Genomic DNA, 13,850 nt, shown 5'->3' with positions numbered 1-13,850 from the left:
GTACTTAACACTAGCTAGCATTAGGGCTGTAGTGAAGAGCCAGTTTATTTGCATAGCCCCATAATCTCACCTGGTGGCGCCACCTAGTTTCCTACTAAGAATAATTACTGGCTCATCTCTACAGTAGTGCAAAAGCAACAAAGGAAATACAGTATCTACGTTACATCAATCGCCTCTATCATGTTATATCACTGCTAGTACACATGTATTGTAAGTGTATTCTAATTAATTAGTGCTAATGCTAGTTTCATGACTTCTAAGGAAGAGCAGTACCAGCAGTTGTAGCTTGATAGTGGTGTCTCCAATGTTGCAAGAGATGGATAATGCCAGGATTATTGTTTAAAAGCTGTTTCCAGCTCAGTCCTTCAGTCCAGTACACGAGTCCAGTCCATGAGTCCAGTCCATGGAATAGATTAGGCCTAGCTCCAGATCCTTGCTCCATGCATGAACCTACTAACCGGTGTAACCCCTGCAATTCCCTGGATCCACCCCTTTGAAATTTACAAGTATTTATTGACATTATTTCAATACATACCTGCCATCAATACCATACTGTTCATGTGATACAGCTGCTGATATAACAACAATGGGAATAGGTAATCCTACACAATAATTTTGCATGGGTACTAAACAATACATATAATGCAGTTCAGACCTCACCCCAGCCAATCATTATAAAAAATTTTCGACTTTTGAAAAATCCTCTATAAAGCACATAATGTAAAACAATAAACAACAAGATTCCTTCACAAAGCATCCAGCTGAATGCAGCCAAGAAAAAGAAGTGGAGTAAAATAGCCACAATGAGACAGCCTGCCTAAAAACAGAATTGTATAATATCATTCATAATTTTTGTGTTATAGACTTACTCTATATTCACTGGCAGTTTCAATGAAACTGACAAACAGTACCAGCCCCACCAGAAGAGTTACTGAAAGATTTAAGTGGATAAAGTGCTGTACCTGGCTAAAAATGTTTTTCCTATGAAGAGAAGTAATTATTATGTAAGTGTTACTGATTGTAAGTATCCATACCTGAATGCTATCAACACAACAATGGTAAAGAGTAAACATAAAATTGATATGGCACATCCAAAGTAGCTAACAATAGTCAGTGCTTTAGATCCACTAACAGTTTCCTATATGAGTGAAGGTCATCATTAACAATAATATTTGTACTCAGGGAGGGTATGCAAGTTCAAGTACATAATGTGTAAAGGTTATTAATATTTTGCAGAATACATGATATAAGAGAACAATTGTGTGCTAGGGTACTGAATGAAATCTGAGCAATTGAAAATACTGTAGAGCAATGGACCTTATCTGCAATGATGTCATAATTGACAAAATGGTCATGTTTAGTGTGGGAACTTCGTATGTAATCACTAAAGTGAACTTTATTTGTGGATTTCACAACATGGAACTATTGGATAATAAAGGTAAAAGGCTAGTTAGCATGATAGTACCACCAGATGAAACCAGACTTAAGTTTGCCATTGATGCAAAACCACGCATATTTGCCTTGTAATTAAGTATGTATGCCTCACTTTTCCTCTTGCTGCAGTATGCAAATGTTAACATAGTGAATCGCCATCTCTCCAATAGCCTCAGTACAAAAGTGTCCACACTATTGGCTGCCATTTTGTGCTTTGATGTCATTGCAGATAAGGTCCATTGATTGCATCATTTTATATCCCAAAATAGCTTGGTTTTTTTTTTCTCGAAAATGTATTACTACACTCCTTCAATATGATTTTTATTTACAGAAAATGTAATAATAAACACAGATAATTGATATTACTTTTCTTTTTACGTCTACCAGAATAGCAAACCTTGTTTAACATCCTAAGTCAACCAGCCTGCATGCACTACCACTACATGGCATGCATTAGAGCTATGCATAGTTTGGAGATAAGCAGGGCAGCCCAGGACATTTCCAGATGCTAGGTGCTAAATGCACCTGCATCTGCTCTAGTGAGAGGGTAGCTTCTGTATTTGTATTGTTATCATTATGTGAAAAATGTATCAAGACACATTGTAGCAGGGCCTTAGCCAGACTTTTATCTGGGTAGGTTCTTTTAGAAGAAACTTTTTATATGACATGATTCAGATTATATTATGGTGTGCGCAACAACAAGGAGTGTCAGGGGGCATGCCCCCCCAGGAAATTTTTTGAAATAGATATTAAAAGGTTGAACTTAGTGGCATTTCAGTCAATAAAAATAACAATTTTTAGGTAAGCTGAAGACCAGCTGTATGGATGATATGTGGAAAAAATATCTCTACTGCTACTGTAATTATATCATCTGCACATGCATGTGTCTAAATATAATATATTGGAATGTCACAGTGAATAAGAATGGGAAAGATTAAGCACTCTGCCATGATCAACAGGGGCAGTGGAGCAGAACAAAGAGTGTCTTAAACAATGAAATTTACACATTGCATGGAGTTGAGCATGGATGCTATTCGTGGGCTTGGCATGGAGGGGCTTGTACACCAAAATCTTATATTTTAATGAAAGCTCGGTTTAGACAATCTACATGTAAATTAAATAGCTTTTAAAAGAAAATGGAATTGTGACTGTTCTATTAGAGTGATTGACTGCTCTATTAGAGTATCTCGATCTTGCATTGCATTTAATACAAGCACTGAAGGAGAACTTAATTTAACTTCTTATTAGTGGTATCTAGTAAACTGTAGCTAATGGGCTTTTGCTCCTAAATTTGGAGTTGCATACTAAAATTGTGGACCTTTTTGGTTAAATTATGGACATTTTTTACTAAAATTGTGGACCTTTTTACTGAAATTGTTGACTTTTTTTTCCCCAAGAAAGCGGTTCTTCAGAACCTCCCAAACCTCCCCCCCTGGATATGGACCTGTGTAGTGTGTCGTGCGACCAAGAAGTCACCATGCAACACCCGTGAGAAAATTGACAGGAAGAAAGAAAAGAAAACTTTCGCACTTCCGTAGCTCTGTGTTGCCTTTACGAAGCAAGACAATTTTTGCTGTGGACATGCCTGCCAATGTCAGTACTCCACATTCCAAATTTGAGTGAAATTGCTTCAAGCATTCCCGAGATATTCGACTCCACAAATTGGCTTAGTTTCTTCGTTTTTGAGAGAGAAACAATCAACATTATGATGAATGTGTACAACAAAAAAAGAGACAAGCAGTGTTGGGAGTAACGCGTTACGTAATATTATTACTTTTGTGGTACCTAAATAATATAACGAAATACGTTATAAAAACAGGTAATATAATGCAAGTTACTTTACTTACAAATGTAACGCGTTAGCTAAGTAATATAGTTACTGTAACGAGTCTAATATTACATAATATTATTACTACAAGTAACGAAGTTACTAATCTCATTAGTTATCCTCAGAGTAACGCCAGCCACAACGAAGTAACGAAGCCTACTGAATGAAGCTTATTCACCAGCTTCTTACTTAAAACCAAGATTTGCACATTGTCCAACAACGCAATCATGTCATGTGATAAGGTGGTAGTTTCACACGTGACAACTTAAGGCTGTTGACACAAAGTAATATAATATGTAATATTATTATAGTTACTTTATTTTATGGGTAATATGTAACTGTAACTAAATAGTTCAGTTGCAAGTAATATGTAATATGTAACTAGTTACATTTGAAAAGTAACTTGCCCAACACTGGAGACAAGTATGTAAATCCTCGGACTAGCATGTGACCACAGATCTGATCTACGTACACAGCAGTCATGATCAGTTGTGGGCATGGCAAGGAGAAAAAAAGTTTTATTCTTTTTCTCCATCTTTTTGCACACTTACAAAAACTGCCATAAAACACGAATGACATATCCGATTCTTTTGAAATTTGGCACGCAGAAGGGGGTATAACAGCATATCTTGGTACCAAGTTTGGCTGAAATACTATAAACAGTGAAGGAGTTATTAGCAATTATTCACGAAAATAACACCAATATGTTGTCACCCCTACAGGGTAACCGCTTATGGGAAGAAGCTGAAAAATTGGTGGGTGAATAGGTCAACTACAGTAACTATTGAACCTCAAACCTTTTGTGGTTTGAGATAAATCGAGCTCAATACCATGAAGATACAACAAAAAACCAACAGTGTGTAACAATTACACAATCGAGATTAGCTAATAAAAAATGACTACTTGCCATACCTACCAGATAAACCGCTTGGAGTAGTGCTTTGAACAGATGGAGTAATCATCTTAGAAAGGCTCTTCAACAGTGTAGAAAAATCTAATTTAAACTAAAGCCACAGAGTTATAACACGAAATCCAACTTGGTGTAGCAAGTGCAAGATCAAGATACTCTAATAGAGCATTCATCCTAATAGAGCAGTCACCATGAATAGAGATCAGCTAGAAACAAGTAACCCGTATAGAGATCAGCTAGACACAAGTCACCCTGTAGAGGCATCAACTAAATACAAGTTACCCTATTTAGATTGCTGGAAACAAATCACCATGTAGAGAGATCAGTAAGAACAAGTCACGTCACCCATTCAGCTAGAAACAAGTCACCCAGTAGATCGATCAGCTAGATACAAGTCACCCTTTAGAGAGTTCAGCTAGAAACAAGTCACCCAGTAGAGTGATCAGCTAGATACAAGTCACCCTGTAGAGAGATCAGCTACAAACAAATCACCCTGTAGAGAGATCAGCTGGAAACAAGTCACCCTATAGAGATATCAGCTAGATACAAGTTACTCTATAGAGATCAACCACAATCCAATCACCCAGAAGAAATATGTGCTGGGAAACCAATCACCATGTAGAGAGATCAGTTAGGAACAAGTCACTCAGTAGATAGTTCAGAAAGAAACAAGTTACACTGTAGAAAGATCAGCTGGAAACAAGTTGCCCTACAGAGAATCAGCTGCAAACAAATCACCCTGTAGAAATATGTGCTGGAAACAAATCACCATGCAGAGAGTGCAGCTAGAAACAATTCACCCTGTAAAGAGTTAAGTTACAAACAATGAGAGTTTCAGCTACAATTGAGGTATGTAAGAAGTCATCTTATTAACTGCAGTATGTGATAATCATTCAGTGTTAAATATACAAACATTTAATCAGACAAAAAGCTATACACAAATTACTTCTTTTGCTCCATAATTCCTGGTAAAAAAAAAACAAGTTAAAAAGAAGCACCAAAGCCAGTTTAAGGCCTGCTTTGTGACTTGCAATACAAAAAGAAGTAATATCTAAACCAAAACAGCTAAGCTGTAAAAAATGAGTGTGGCCCCCAAAAAGGCCAGGGTGAAAAAGATGTGAAATTCGAGGTGGCAGCCAAGAAATGGCTGTGATGGTAGGTTAATGGCAAAAATTTTAATTACAAGAATTCAGGTGAATTTGGTGCTTAATCTTAGTGGAGGAGGCAATGCAAATTCACCTGAATTGTCGTAATTAAGATTTTTGCCATTAACCTACCATCACAGCCATTTCTTGGCCGCCATCTTGGATTTCACATCTTTTTTCACCCTGGCCTTTATAGGGGTCGCATTCATTTTTTACAGCTTGGCTGTTTTGGTTTAGATTTACTATACTCCTCCAATATAAAATTCTTATTACAGAAAATGTAACAAATACAATTGGTATTTACCTTTTCTTCTTTTATGTCTACCAGAACAGCAAAACTTGTTAAGTGGGTAGAATTACATTGAACAAATGTGCTATTACTTGTGTTGCTTTGAATAATGCCAGCCGTTGAAAATGTACCACTTTGAATACCATTAATAAAGGCAATGACATTTCATTATGAAAACATACTTTGTAACATCAAAGAATGCACAGTAAGGGATTGATTGGATATCACTGTCTGTCTGTGTAAATAATTAGAATATACAATAATAATAGACTGTACATGAACAATGGTTTTGTACCTCCTTGAAAATAAAAGTTAGCACAACTTCTTCACCTTCAAGATCAATAGAGTTATTTGTTATCTGACTAGACAGGATTATGCTTTGTAGATTTTGACTGGAAGTGTATATATAACAATTTTAATAGCAATATAAATTTGTGCAGAAATAGCTATTGACTGTTACTTACTCATCATCGGTAGGGAGATGAGAGTTTCTAGCAAAAGCAAAAGCAACAGGAACTTCTGCAGCTACAGTACATAGATCATAAAAAATAGTATATATAATACAGTACAGCATTATCGTTTACAAAGAGAGGACTATTGAAACTTATAAACAATGTTTGCACAAGTAATCTAGAGTATCTACAGTCTCCATACAAGCTGTGTTAAAATATTACAGGCATGTTGCCAAGATGCAAATACAGCATGAGACAAAGACAAATGCTTTCTTAACATTAAGACCAATAGCTGAGTGCTAGGAGTGGTTATACATGCAGTAGTTAATCAAAGTCATGACTTCATAAATTAAACATTGCAGCTTTATAAACAGCAGTTTGAGGAATACAAAGTATAAGTGGTACATAGTTTACACCTCAAGTGTAATTCATACAAATTAAAGTACACTTTTCATTAATCTTGCCAAAGTACCCCAAAGTTTTATGAACTAGTTTGTCAACTCTATTGATACACTACAGAAATATTGCAGCATTTATGAATAAAATATAGTACACTAGCTGTTGCACATTTTAGATTGTAAAAAGAGTCACGCATCACACACACACACACGCACACACACACACAACACACACACGCACACACACACACACACACACACACACACACACATGCACACACACACACACACACACACACACACACACACACACACACACACACACACACACACACACACACACACACACACACACACACACACTTCTCAAATAAGCCTTGAGCCAATTATACTTTGAAATTAGGATTAAGCAGTGCTCAAAAATCAAGCCTATTATGTTCAAAATTATGCTTTTAAAATCAAGATTATGCTTGAGCATTAATGCTTCAACAGAGCACATACATATTAGTATTTCCTGACTGCTGCATTAGAGTGAGTTAACTTCTCTATCAGAGTATCACAAAAGTGTGAATAATCAGCCAAGAAACAGTAAATATTAAAACATTACACTTTTCTTAATATAAAAAGAAAATGCAGAATTGATATTGTGGTGTTTATGTTTTGCTGTGTTTACGGTGTATGTATTGCACATTAAAAATTCTTGAAATTTGTATTATGGTGACATAATGCTTTATACTTTTGCTAGCCTGTTATGCTTGAAATTTTGCACGCAAAAAAATTGGCACAAGCCTATCTCAAATGTATTTACAATACAGTCTAATAAATCATTCATTTTAAACATAATTGCACATTAATTCACAATCAAATTGAATAGTGGTGCATCAACGCAGGTTTGGCATAATTATGTTACCCAGGTTTTTGAAGGCCACACTCATTTTGCACAGTTTGGCTGATTTCGTATGGATTACAATATACTGCACAAAATTATAAAGTACCTTGTGTAGAATTAAGCTGGTTTTCAATAACACTGTATGGAATTTGTATCATAGCAGTCATGTTTTGAAGCAATGCAGAATCTTGAGATGAACTAGGTGGGAAGAACTCTATGTTGCTGTTGCTATCCACATTATCACGTAAAAAGATTTGTGCTCCAATAACTAGAAAATAGGTAAGTCATTATGATGTAGAATGCACTATGAATTGGGCACAAAAAGTTAGTTGTGTTATCCTTGTACATACATGAGAATAATGTTACAGATACAGTAGGACTTAACACTGTTGTGCTACTTCAAACACAACAGTGTTCAGATACTGTAAGAAAACAAATGAAGCTCAATTAGCTAGCTACATAATGTATATTATAGAGCTATCTCAACTAGTGCTCTATTAGAGCATACATCGTACATCAGATGATTATAAAATGTCCTGGTATACAGTCACTTTTTTTACTGTTCCAAAAACAAGAATTAGTTTGATTCAGATTTCAATATAACAATGGTCTCACTGTGTAGCCACATAAGTGAAAATTGTAATAAATTTATATTCCCTAAAGCTAACCCATTATGCTTATTTTATAGTTGAAAGATATGTGTAAACTTTGAAATCTAGATCAGTAGCTGGTTATAGAACTTTGTGCAGGCAAGATCAAAGGAAAAGTGTACTTTAAAGTTAATAAAGTATACTTTAGGGCAAACAGTGCTTTATTGACCACAAAGAGTGTTTCATTAAAGCATTCTTCATAGGCAGCGGAAGAGGGGGTGCTGGGGGTGCTCCAGCACCCCCAACTATTTTACTGGGGGTGCTGAGCACACCCAACTTAAAGCTGTATTGCACAATAGTCATCACGTGAACTCCTGCAAGGTTTCCAGAAACTGGTTGATTACGATCGAGATACTCTAATAGAGCAGTCACCCCAATAGAGCAGTCACCCTGATACAACAGTCAAGCACGTATTAAAATAGATACCATTATTATTGACAGCTAAATCCACCAAAAATGCCTCCAAATTCAATCTCCTGATACCGGGGTTTTCAAGTCCGTTGTCCTATGTATTTTGGCGCATGCGCTTAGCAGTGCGAAAGAAATGGCAGATTCAAGTGAGATCAGGTAACTGTGTGTGCCCTATTATGATGGATGATTGTAAATGTGATAAAACTATTACTCACTGTGTTGTTGTGACTCTTTTATCACCAGTGAATGGCCCTTCGGCTGGTAGGTTTTTAGCGCATGCGCAATTATAATAGGACAACGGACTTGAAAACCCCGGTACCTAATTTTCAAAATTTTCCTGGGGGGCATGCCCCCAGACCCCCCTAGAATTAGCATGCTTCGCATGCTGGGTGTGCTTCGCACATGTGCTTACTACTACCAACAAAACTTTTGGGCACCGCCAACTCTAGCACCCTTCTGCCTCCTATATTCTTTGTGGGAAATAAAGCACAGTTGCCCACATGCTTTGGTGCAGGCTAATAGCCCGTGGCACTTATTCAAGTACAACTAATCACCCAAGCCGGTGGAGGCTGATAGCCTTGCCGCACTGAGTGGTCAATCACCCCAGCCAATACGAGTTCTACCACTGGATTTCTTTTATAGACATACCTAAATGCTTTGATGATGGTTGGGAGAAGGTAACGTTGCTGTTAAGTTTGTTAATGTTAACGGACAAGTCCTGGAGATATCATGGAAATACTTTTACCATCTGTCATAATAGAATTGAATGTGGGTTATGACTAAAACCTGCCAAAATATGCAATGAACAACTACTATGCCAAACTATGGTGAGCTACACATGAGTTACTTTGTTAAACTAGTTTTGTATGTTCAGGCTGCTAGTAATTTGTGTAACGCATGTTAATTAAGAGTCCTAGTGTATGGTGAAGCTACATGACTAGAAAGTTCCATAAATCATTTAAAGCATCGCCTTGCTTGTGCTATATTAAAAATAAAGCACTTGGCCGTGTACCTCATACTTCATTTTTCATATAGCATTTGTGGCTATGCTTTAACATATACTTACAGTTAGTATTTTTTATTTAAAAATGAAGTGTGGATCTATGTGATAAAAAGTAGTGACACAACAGCATAGCTCAGTGGGAGTGTCCCTACTTTGGCATTGAGGAAAATACTTGTGATAGCTAATGTGCATGCCAAAGTAGGGACTTCCCACTGAGCTATGCTGTAATATCATTGTTCATCTCTTGTTTCACTACTTTTTACCACATAGATTCCTAAATTAATCCTTTTTTTAATACTAATTTGTTAGTTTTTGTTGTAGCACAGCTAGCTATATGTACAATGTAACTTGCAACTGGTGTATTAGAGTGACTGTTGTATTAGAGTATATATAAATTAAGTCAGCCAAAGGGTGTGCAGCTAGCTAGACAAATAAGTGGTCAGGTCATCTTGCTTACTATTAGGTAAACAGCTAGATTGTTAAGAAGGTGTGGTCTCCATACTTTATCACTATTATATAGTCCATGTAGATCTTTAATTGATGGGTGTGGTCGTAAATCTACCACTAATGGGATACCAATCGCAAAATTGCAGATACAGGGTATCTAGCTAGTATATCACTTATAGTAATGCCGGAACTGAAGCACTTCTGAAATCCAGCTCTGAAATAATTTTGTGGTGTCCATATATGTGACCGGATTTGACAAAACCAGGCTTCCACACACATCCAATTCTTTGACTTTAATCGCTTGTAATTTTACGATGCAGTATGCTAGTGACCTACAATATTCACACAATGCATTCATTGCATTATATAATAACAGATCCAAAGTTTAAACTGATAGCATGCTCCTACATTGAGTTATGAACCTTTAAAGCCATTAATTTGGATGTGTGTGGAAGCCTGGTTTTGTCAAATCCGGTCACATATGCTGCTGAAAGCAAGTGTTGATGAAGAAAATTAACATCTCTGTATGGTTTCGTAGATGAAGAAGACAAGCAGCTTGAATGAAGAAAAAAGAAAAGACAAGGCACAGAGGGTCTACACTCATCAGAGCCCCAAAAGGCACATACCACTGGTGAGTTTGTTATTGTGGTGTAAAATGATGGCCATATGCTACTTTGTTTGCACTCTAGGCTTGTGAATGTGGTCAGGCAATGAGGCAGACTAAATTTCAAGTTTTGGTGATTCTTTGAAAATTTTATCTGCTCACTGATAAGTGTTTTCTTGTACTTCATGTTAGATTTCCTAATATTATTCTGTAAAGGTGATGTTTGTCTCATAATATTTCTCTAGGATGATTTTAAAGGCAGAAATATTGGTGGCACACATCACTTTTGGGCAATCCCTACTTAAACAGTACTGCCATACTGTTTGATATTTATATATATATATATAATCTTAACTTTAATTTACAGTATCTGAATGGTTTCTGCATACAATTGCAAAAGTTGTGCAGTAATCTGAGCATAAATTGAGGAGAAATTTGCTATGAAACTCCACCAAAAAAAACAGTTGTATGATGTTGACTAATAATAGTACATTATTATGCAGACACACTGTATGTTGCTACTGTATATAAATATATATACTGTACAGAGCCACAATCCCACTCACTAATATTATTGCTAGCGTTGAAAGCCTGACCATCAGCAGCACTGAGAGATTTACTGAAAAGCATTCCAGTTTGTTCTGTGTTCTTTAGCAACTGCTCACTAGCTGATATGCCTTTGTCATTCTGAGTAACAAATATACAAACACATCATGAACTGTATGTAGTTTTGGTGCAGATTGTTTTGCATTACTATATTTTCACCATAGTTACAGTATATGCAAAACTTGTTCTTAGTGAGGATCATAATAATTAGACATTGAAACACAGGGTTCTGCAGAATTTAGAAGTTTGAAAGGCTCTCTGTGTTGTGGCTCATGAGCTAACCCTGTGTTTCGATGTCTAACTAATTTAGACCACAGCATCTTATCGTGTTTTACCACACGAACATAAAATGATTGTGGAATTCCAAGTTTATAATGATTCTGTTCTTGGATACTGTTTAAATTATCAAGACACACGGTAGTGTGTCGTGCGGCCCAAGAAGCCGGCGCGTAACACCCGTGAGTATATTGACAGGAAGAAAGAAAACGCAATTTTCGCACCTCCGTAGCTGTGTGCTTCCTTGATGAAACAAGACGAATTTTGCTGTGGACATGTCCTCCAACTGCAGCACTCCACATTCCAAATTTGAGCGAAATCGCTTTGCGCGTTCCCGAGATATGCGACTTCAAAAATTGGCTTAGTTTCTTCGTTTTTTTTTTCTTCTTATTTTTCTTTTTCTTGTCGCACACTTACAAAAACTGCTATAAACTCGAACACCATATCCGATTGCCTTGAAATTTGGCACACAGAAGGGGGATATAAAGGCGCATCTCGGTACCAACTTTGGCTGGAATACGATAAACAGGCAAAGAGTTATGGGCGATTATTCACGAAAAATAACACCAATATGTTGTCACGCCTACAGGGTAAACCGCGTATGGGAAGAAGCTGAAAATCGGTGGGTGAATAGGTTAACTATTGAACCTCAAACCTTTGTGGTTTGAAAGAAATCGAGCTAAAAACCAGGAAGATACAACGAAAACACCAACAGTGTGTAACAATTACGCAATCGAGATCAGCTAATAAAAAAAACGACTGTTTGCCACGCCTACAGATAAACCGCTTGGGGTAATGCTTTGAAAATCGTTGTACAGATGGAGTAATTATCTTAGAAAGGCTCATCAATGGTGTAGAAGAATCAGACTTAAAGCCACGGAGTTATAACACGAAATCCAACTTGGTGCAGCAAGTGAGAGATCGAGATACTCTAATAGAGCAGTCATCCTAATAGAGCAGTCACCCTGAAGAGAATTCAAGAGATCAGCTAGAAATAAGAAACCTGTATAGAGATCAGCTACACACAAGTCACCCTGTAGAGAGATCAGCTAGAAGAAGTTACCTTGTAGGGAGTTCATGCAACTATGGAAAGAGATAGTTCAGCTAGAAAAAATCACCTTGTAGAGTTCAGCTACAAAGAAACCACCATGTAGAGAGTTCAGCTACAAACAAATCGCCCTGTGGAGAGATCAATAGAAGAAGTTACCTTGCAGAGAGTTCAGCTACAAAGAAACCATCATGTAGAGAGTTCAGCTACAAACAAATCTCCCTGTAGAGAGATTAGCTAGAAGAAGTTACCTTGTAGAGAGTTCAGCTACAAAGAAACCATCATGTAGAGAGTTCAGCTACAAACAAATCTCCCTGTAGAGAGATCAGCTAGAAGAAGTTACCTTGTAGAGAGTTCAGCTACAAAGAAACCATCATGTAGAGAGTTCAGCTACAAACAAATCTCCCTGTAGAGAGATCAGCTAGAAGAAGTTACCTTGTAGAGAGTTCAGCTTCAAAAAAATCACCCTGTAGAAAGATCAGCTAGAAGAGGTCACCTTGTAGAGAGTTCAGTTACAAAAAAACCACCATGTAGAGAGCTCAGCTACAAACTAGTGACCTTGTAGAAACATCAGCTAGAGAAGTTACCTTGTAGAGAGTTCAGCTACAAATAAACCATTCTTTAAAGAGCTCAGCTGCAAACAAACCACCCGTACAGAATTCAGCTACAAATAAATCACACTGTAGAAAGATGAGCTAGAAAAAGTTACCCTGTAGAGAGTTCAGTTACAAAGAAACCACCATGTAGAGATTTCAGCTGCAAACTAGTGACCCTGTAAAGACATCAGCTAGAAGAAGTTACCTTGAGAGAGTTCAGCTACAAAGAAACCATTATTTAAAGAGCTCAGCTGCAAACAAATCACCTATACAGAATTCAGCTACAAACAAATCACCATGTAGAGAGATCAGCTAGAAGAAGTTACCTTGTAGATAGTTCAGCTACAAACAAATCTCCCTGTAGAGAGATCAGCTAGAAGAAATTACCTTGTAGAGAGTTCAGCTACAAAAAAACCACCATGTAGAGAGTTCAGCTGCAAAGAAATCACCCTGTAGAAAATTCTGCCAGAAACAAATTTCCCCGTAGAAAGATCAGTTAGAAGAAGTTACCTTGTAGAGAGTTCAGCTACAAAGAAACCATTCTGTAAAGAGCTCAGCTGCAAACAAATCACCTGTACAGAATTCAGCTACAAACAAATCACCCTGCAGAGAGATCAGCTAGAAGTTTACTTGTAGAGAGTTCAGCTACAAAGAAACCATCATTTAGAAAGTTCAGCTACAAACAAATCTCCCTGTAGAGAGATCAGCTAGAAGAAGTTACCTTGTAGAGAGTGAAGCTACAAACAAATCACCCTATTGAAAGATCAGCTAGAAGAAGTCACCTTGTAGAAAGTTCAGTTACAAAGAAACCACCATGTAGAGAGTTCAGCTACAAACTAGCTACCTTGTAGAGACATCAGCTAG

The 13,850-nt window shown here is 37.1% G+C and overlaps 1 protein-coding gene across 1 annotated transcript in view; it reads right to left on the bottom strand.

The window, feature by feature from the left end:
* LOC136254620 (uncharacterized) overlaps window positions 1-13,850 on the bottom strand; it is a 91,806-nt gene that overhangs the window by 16,307 nt on the left and 61,649 nt on the right. Inside the window, exons 21-30 of the mRNA XM_066047364.1 lie at window positions 11,027-11,147; window positions 7,452-7,613; window positions 6,071-6,131; window positions 5,902-5,998; window positions 5,789-5,841; window positions 5,622-5,739; window positions 1,035-1,138; window positions 870-981; window positions 661-817; window positions 536-602 (exon numbers count right to left, since the gene is read on the bottom strand). Of these exons, the coding sequence (XP_065903436.1) occupies window positions 536-602; window positions 661-817; window positions 870-981; window positions 1,035-1,138; window positions 5,622-5,739; window positions 5,789-5,841; window positions 5,902-5,998; window positions 6,071-6,131; window positions 7,452-7,613; window positions 11,027-11,147 (1,052 nt within the window). The remainder of the gene's footprint in view (window positions 1-535; window positions 603-660; window positions 818-869; window positions 982-1,034; window positions 1,139-5,621; window positions 5,740-5,788; window positions 5,842-5,901; window positions 5,999-6,070; window positions 6,132-7,451; window positions 7,614-11,026; window positions 11,148-13,850) is intronic.

Source organism: Dysidea avara, chromosome 4 (assembly GCF_963678975.1).
Source record: "Dysidea avara chromosome 4, odDysAvar1.4, whole genome shotgun sequence".
Lineage (NCBI taxonomy): Eukaryota > Metazoa > Porifera > Demospongiae > Dictyoceratida > Dysideidae > Dysidea > Dysidea avara.
The sequence above is the reverse complement of the archived record's forward strand: the minus strand, read 5'-3'. Positions and strand labels throughout refer to the sequence as shown.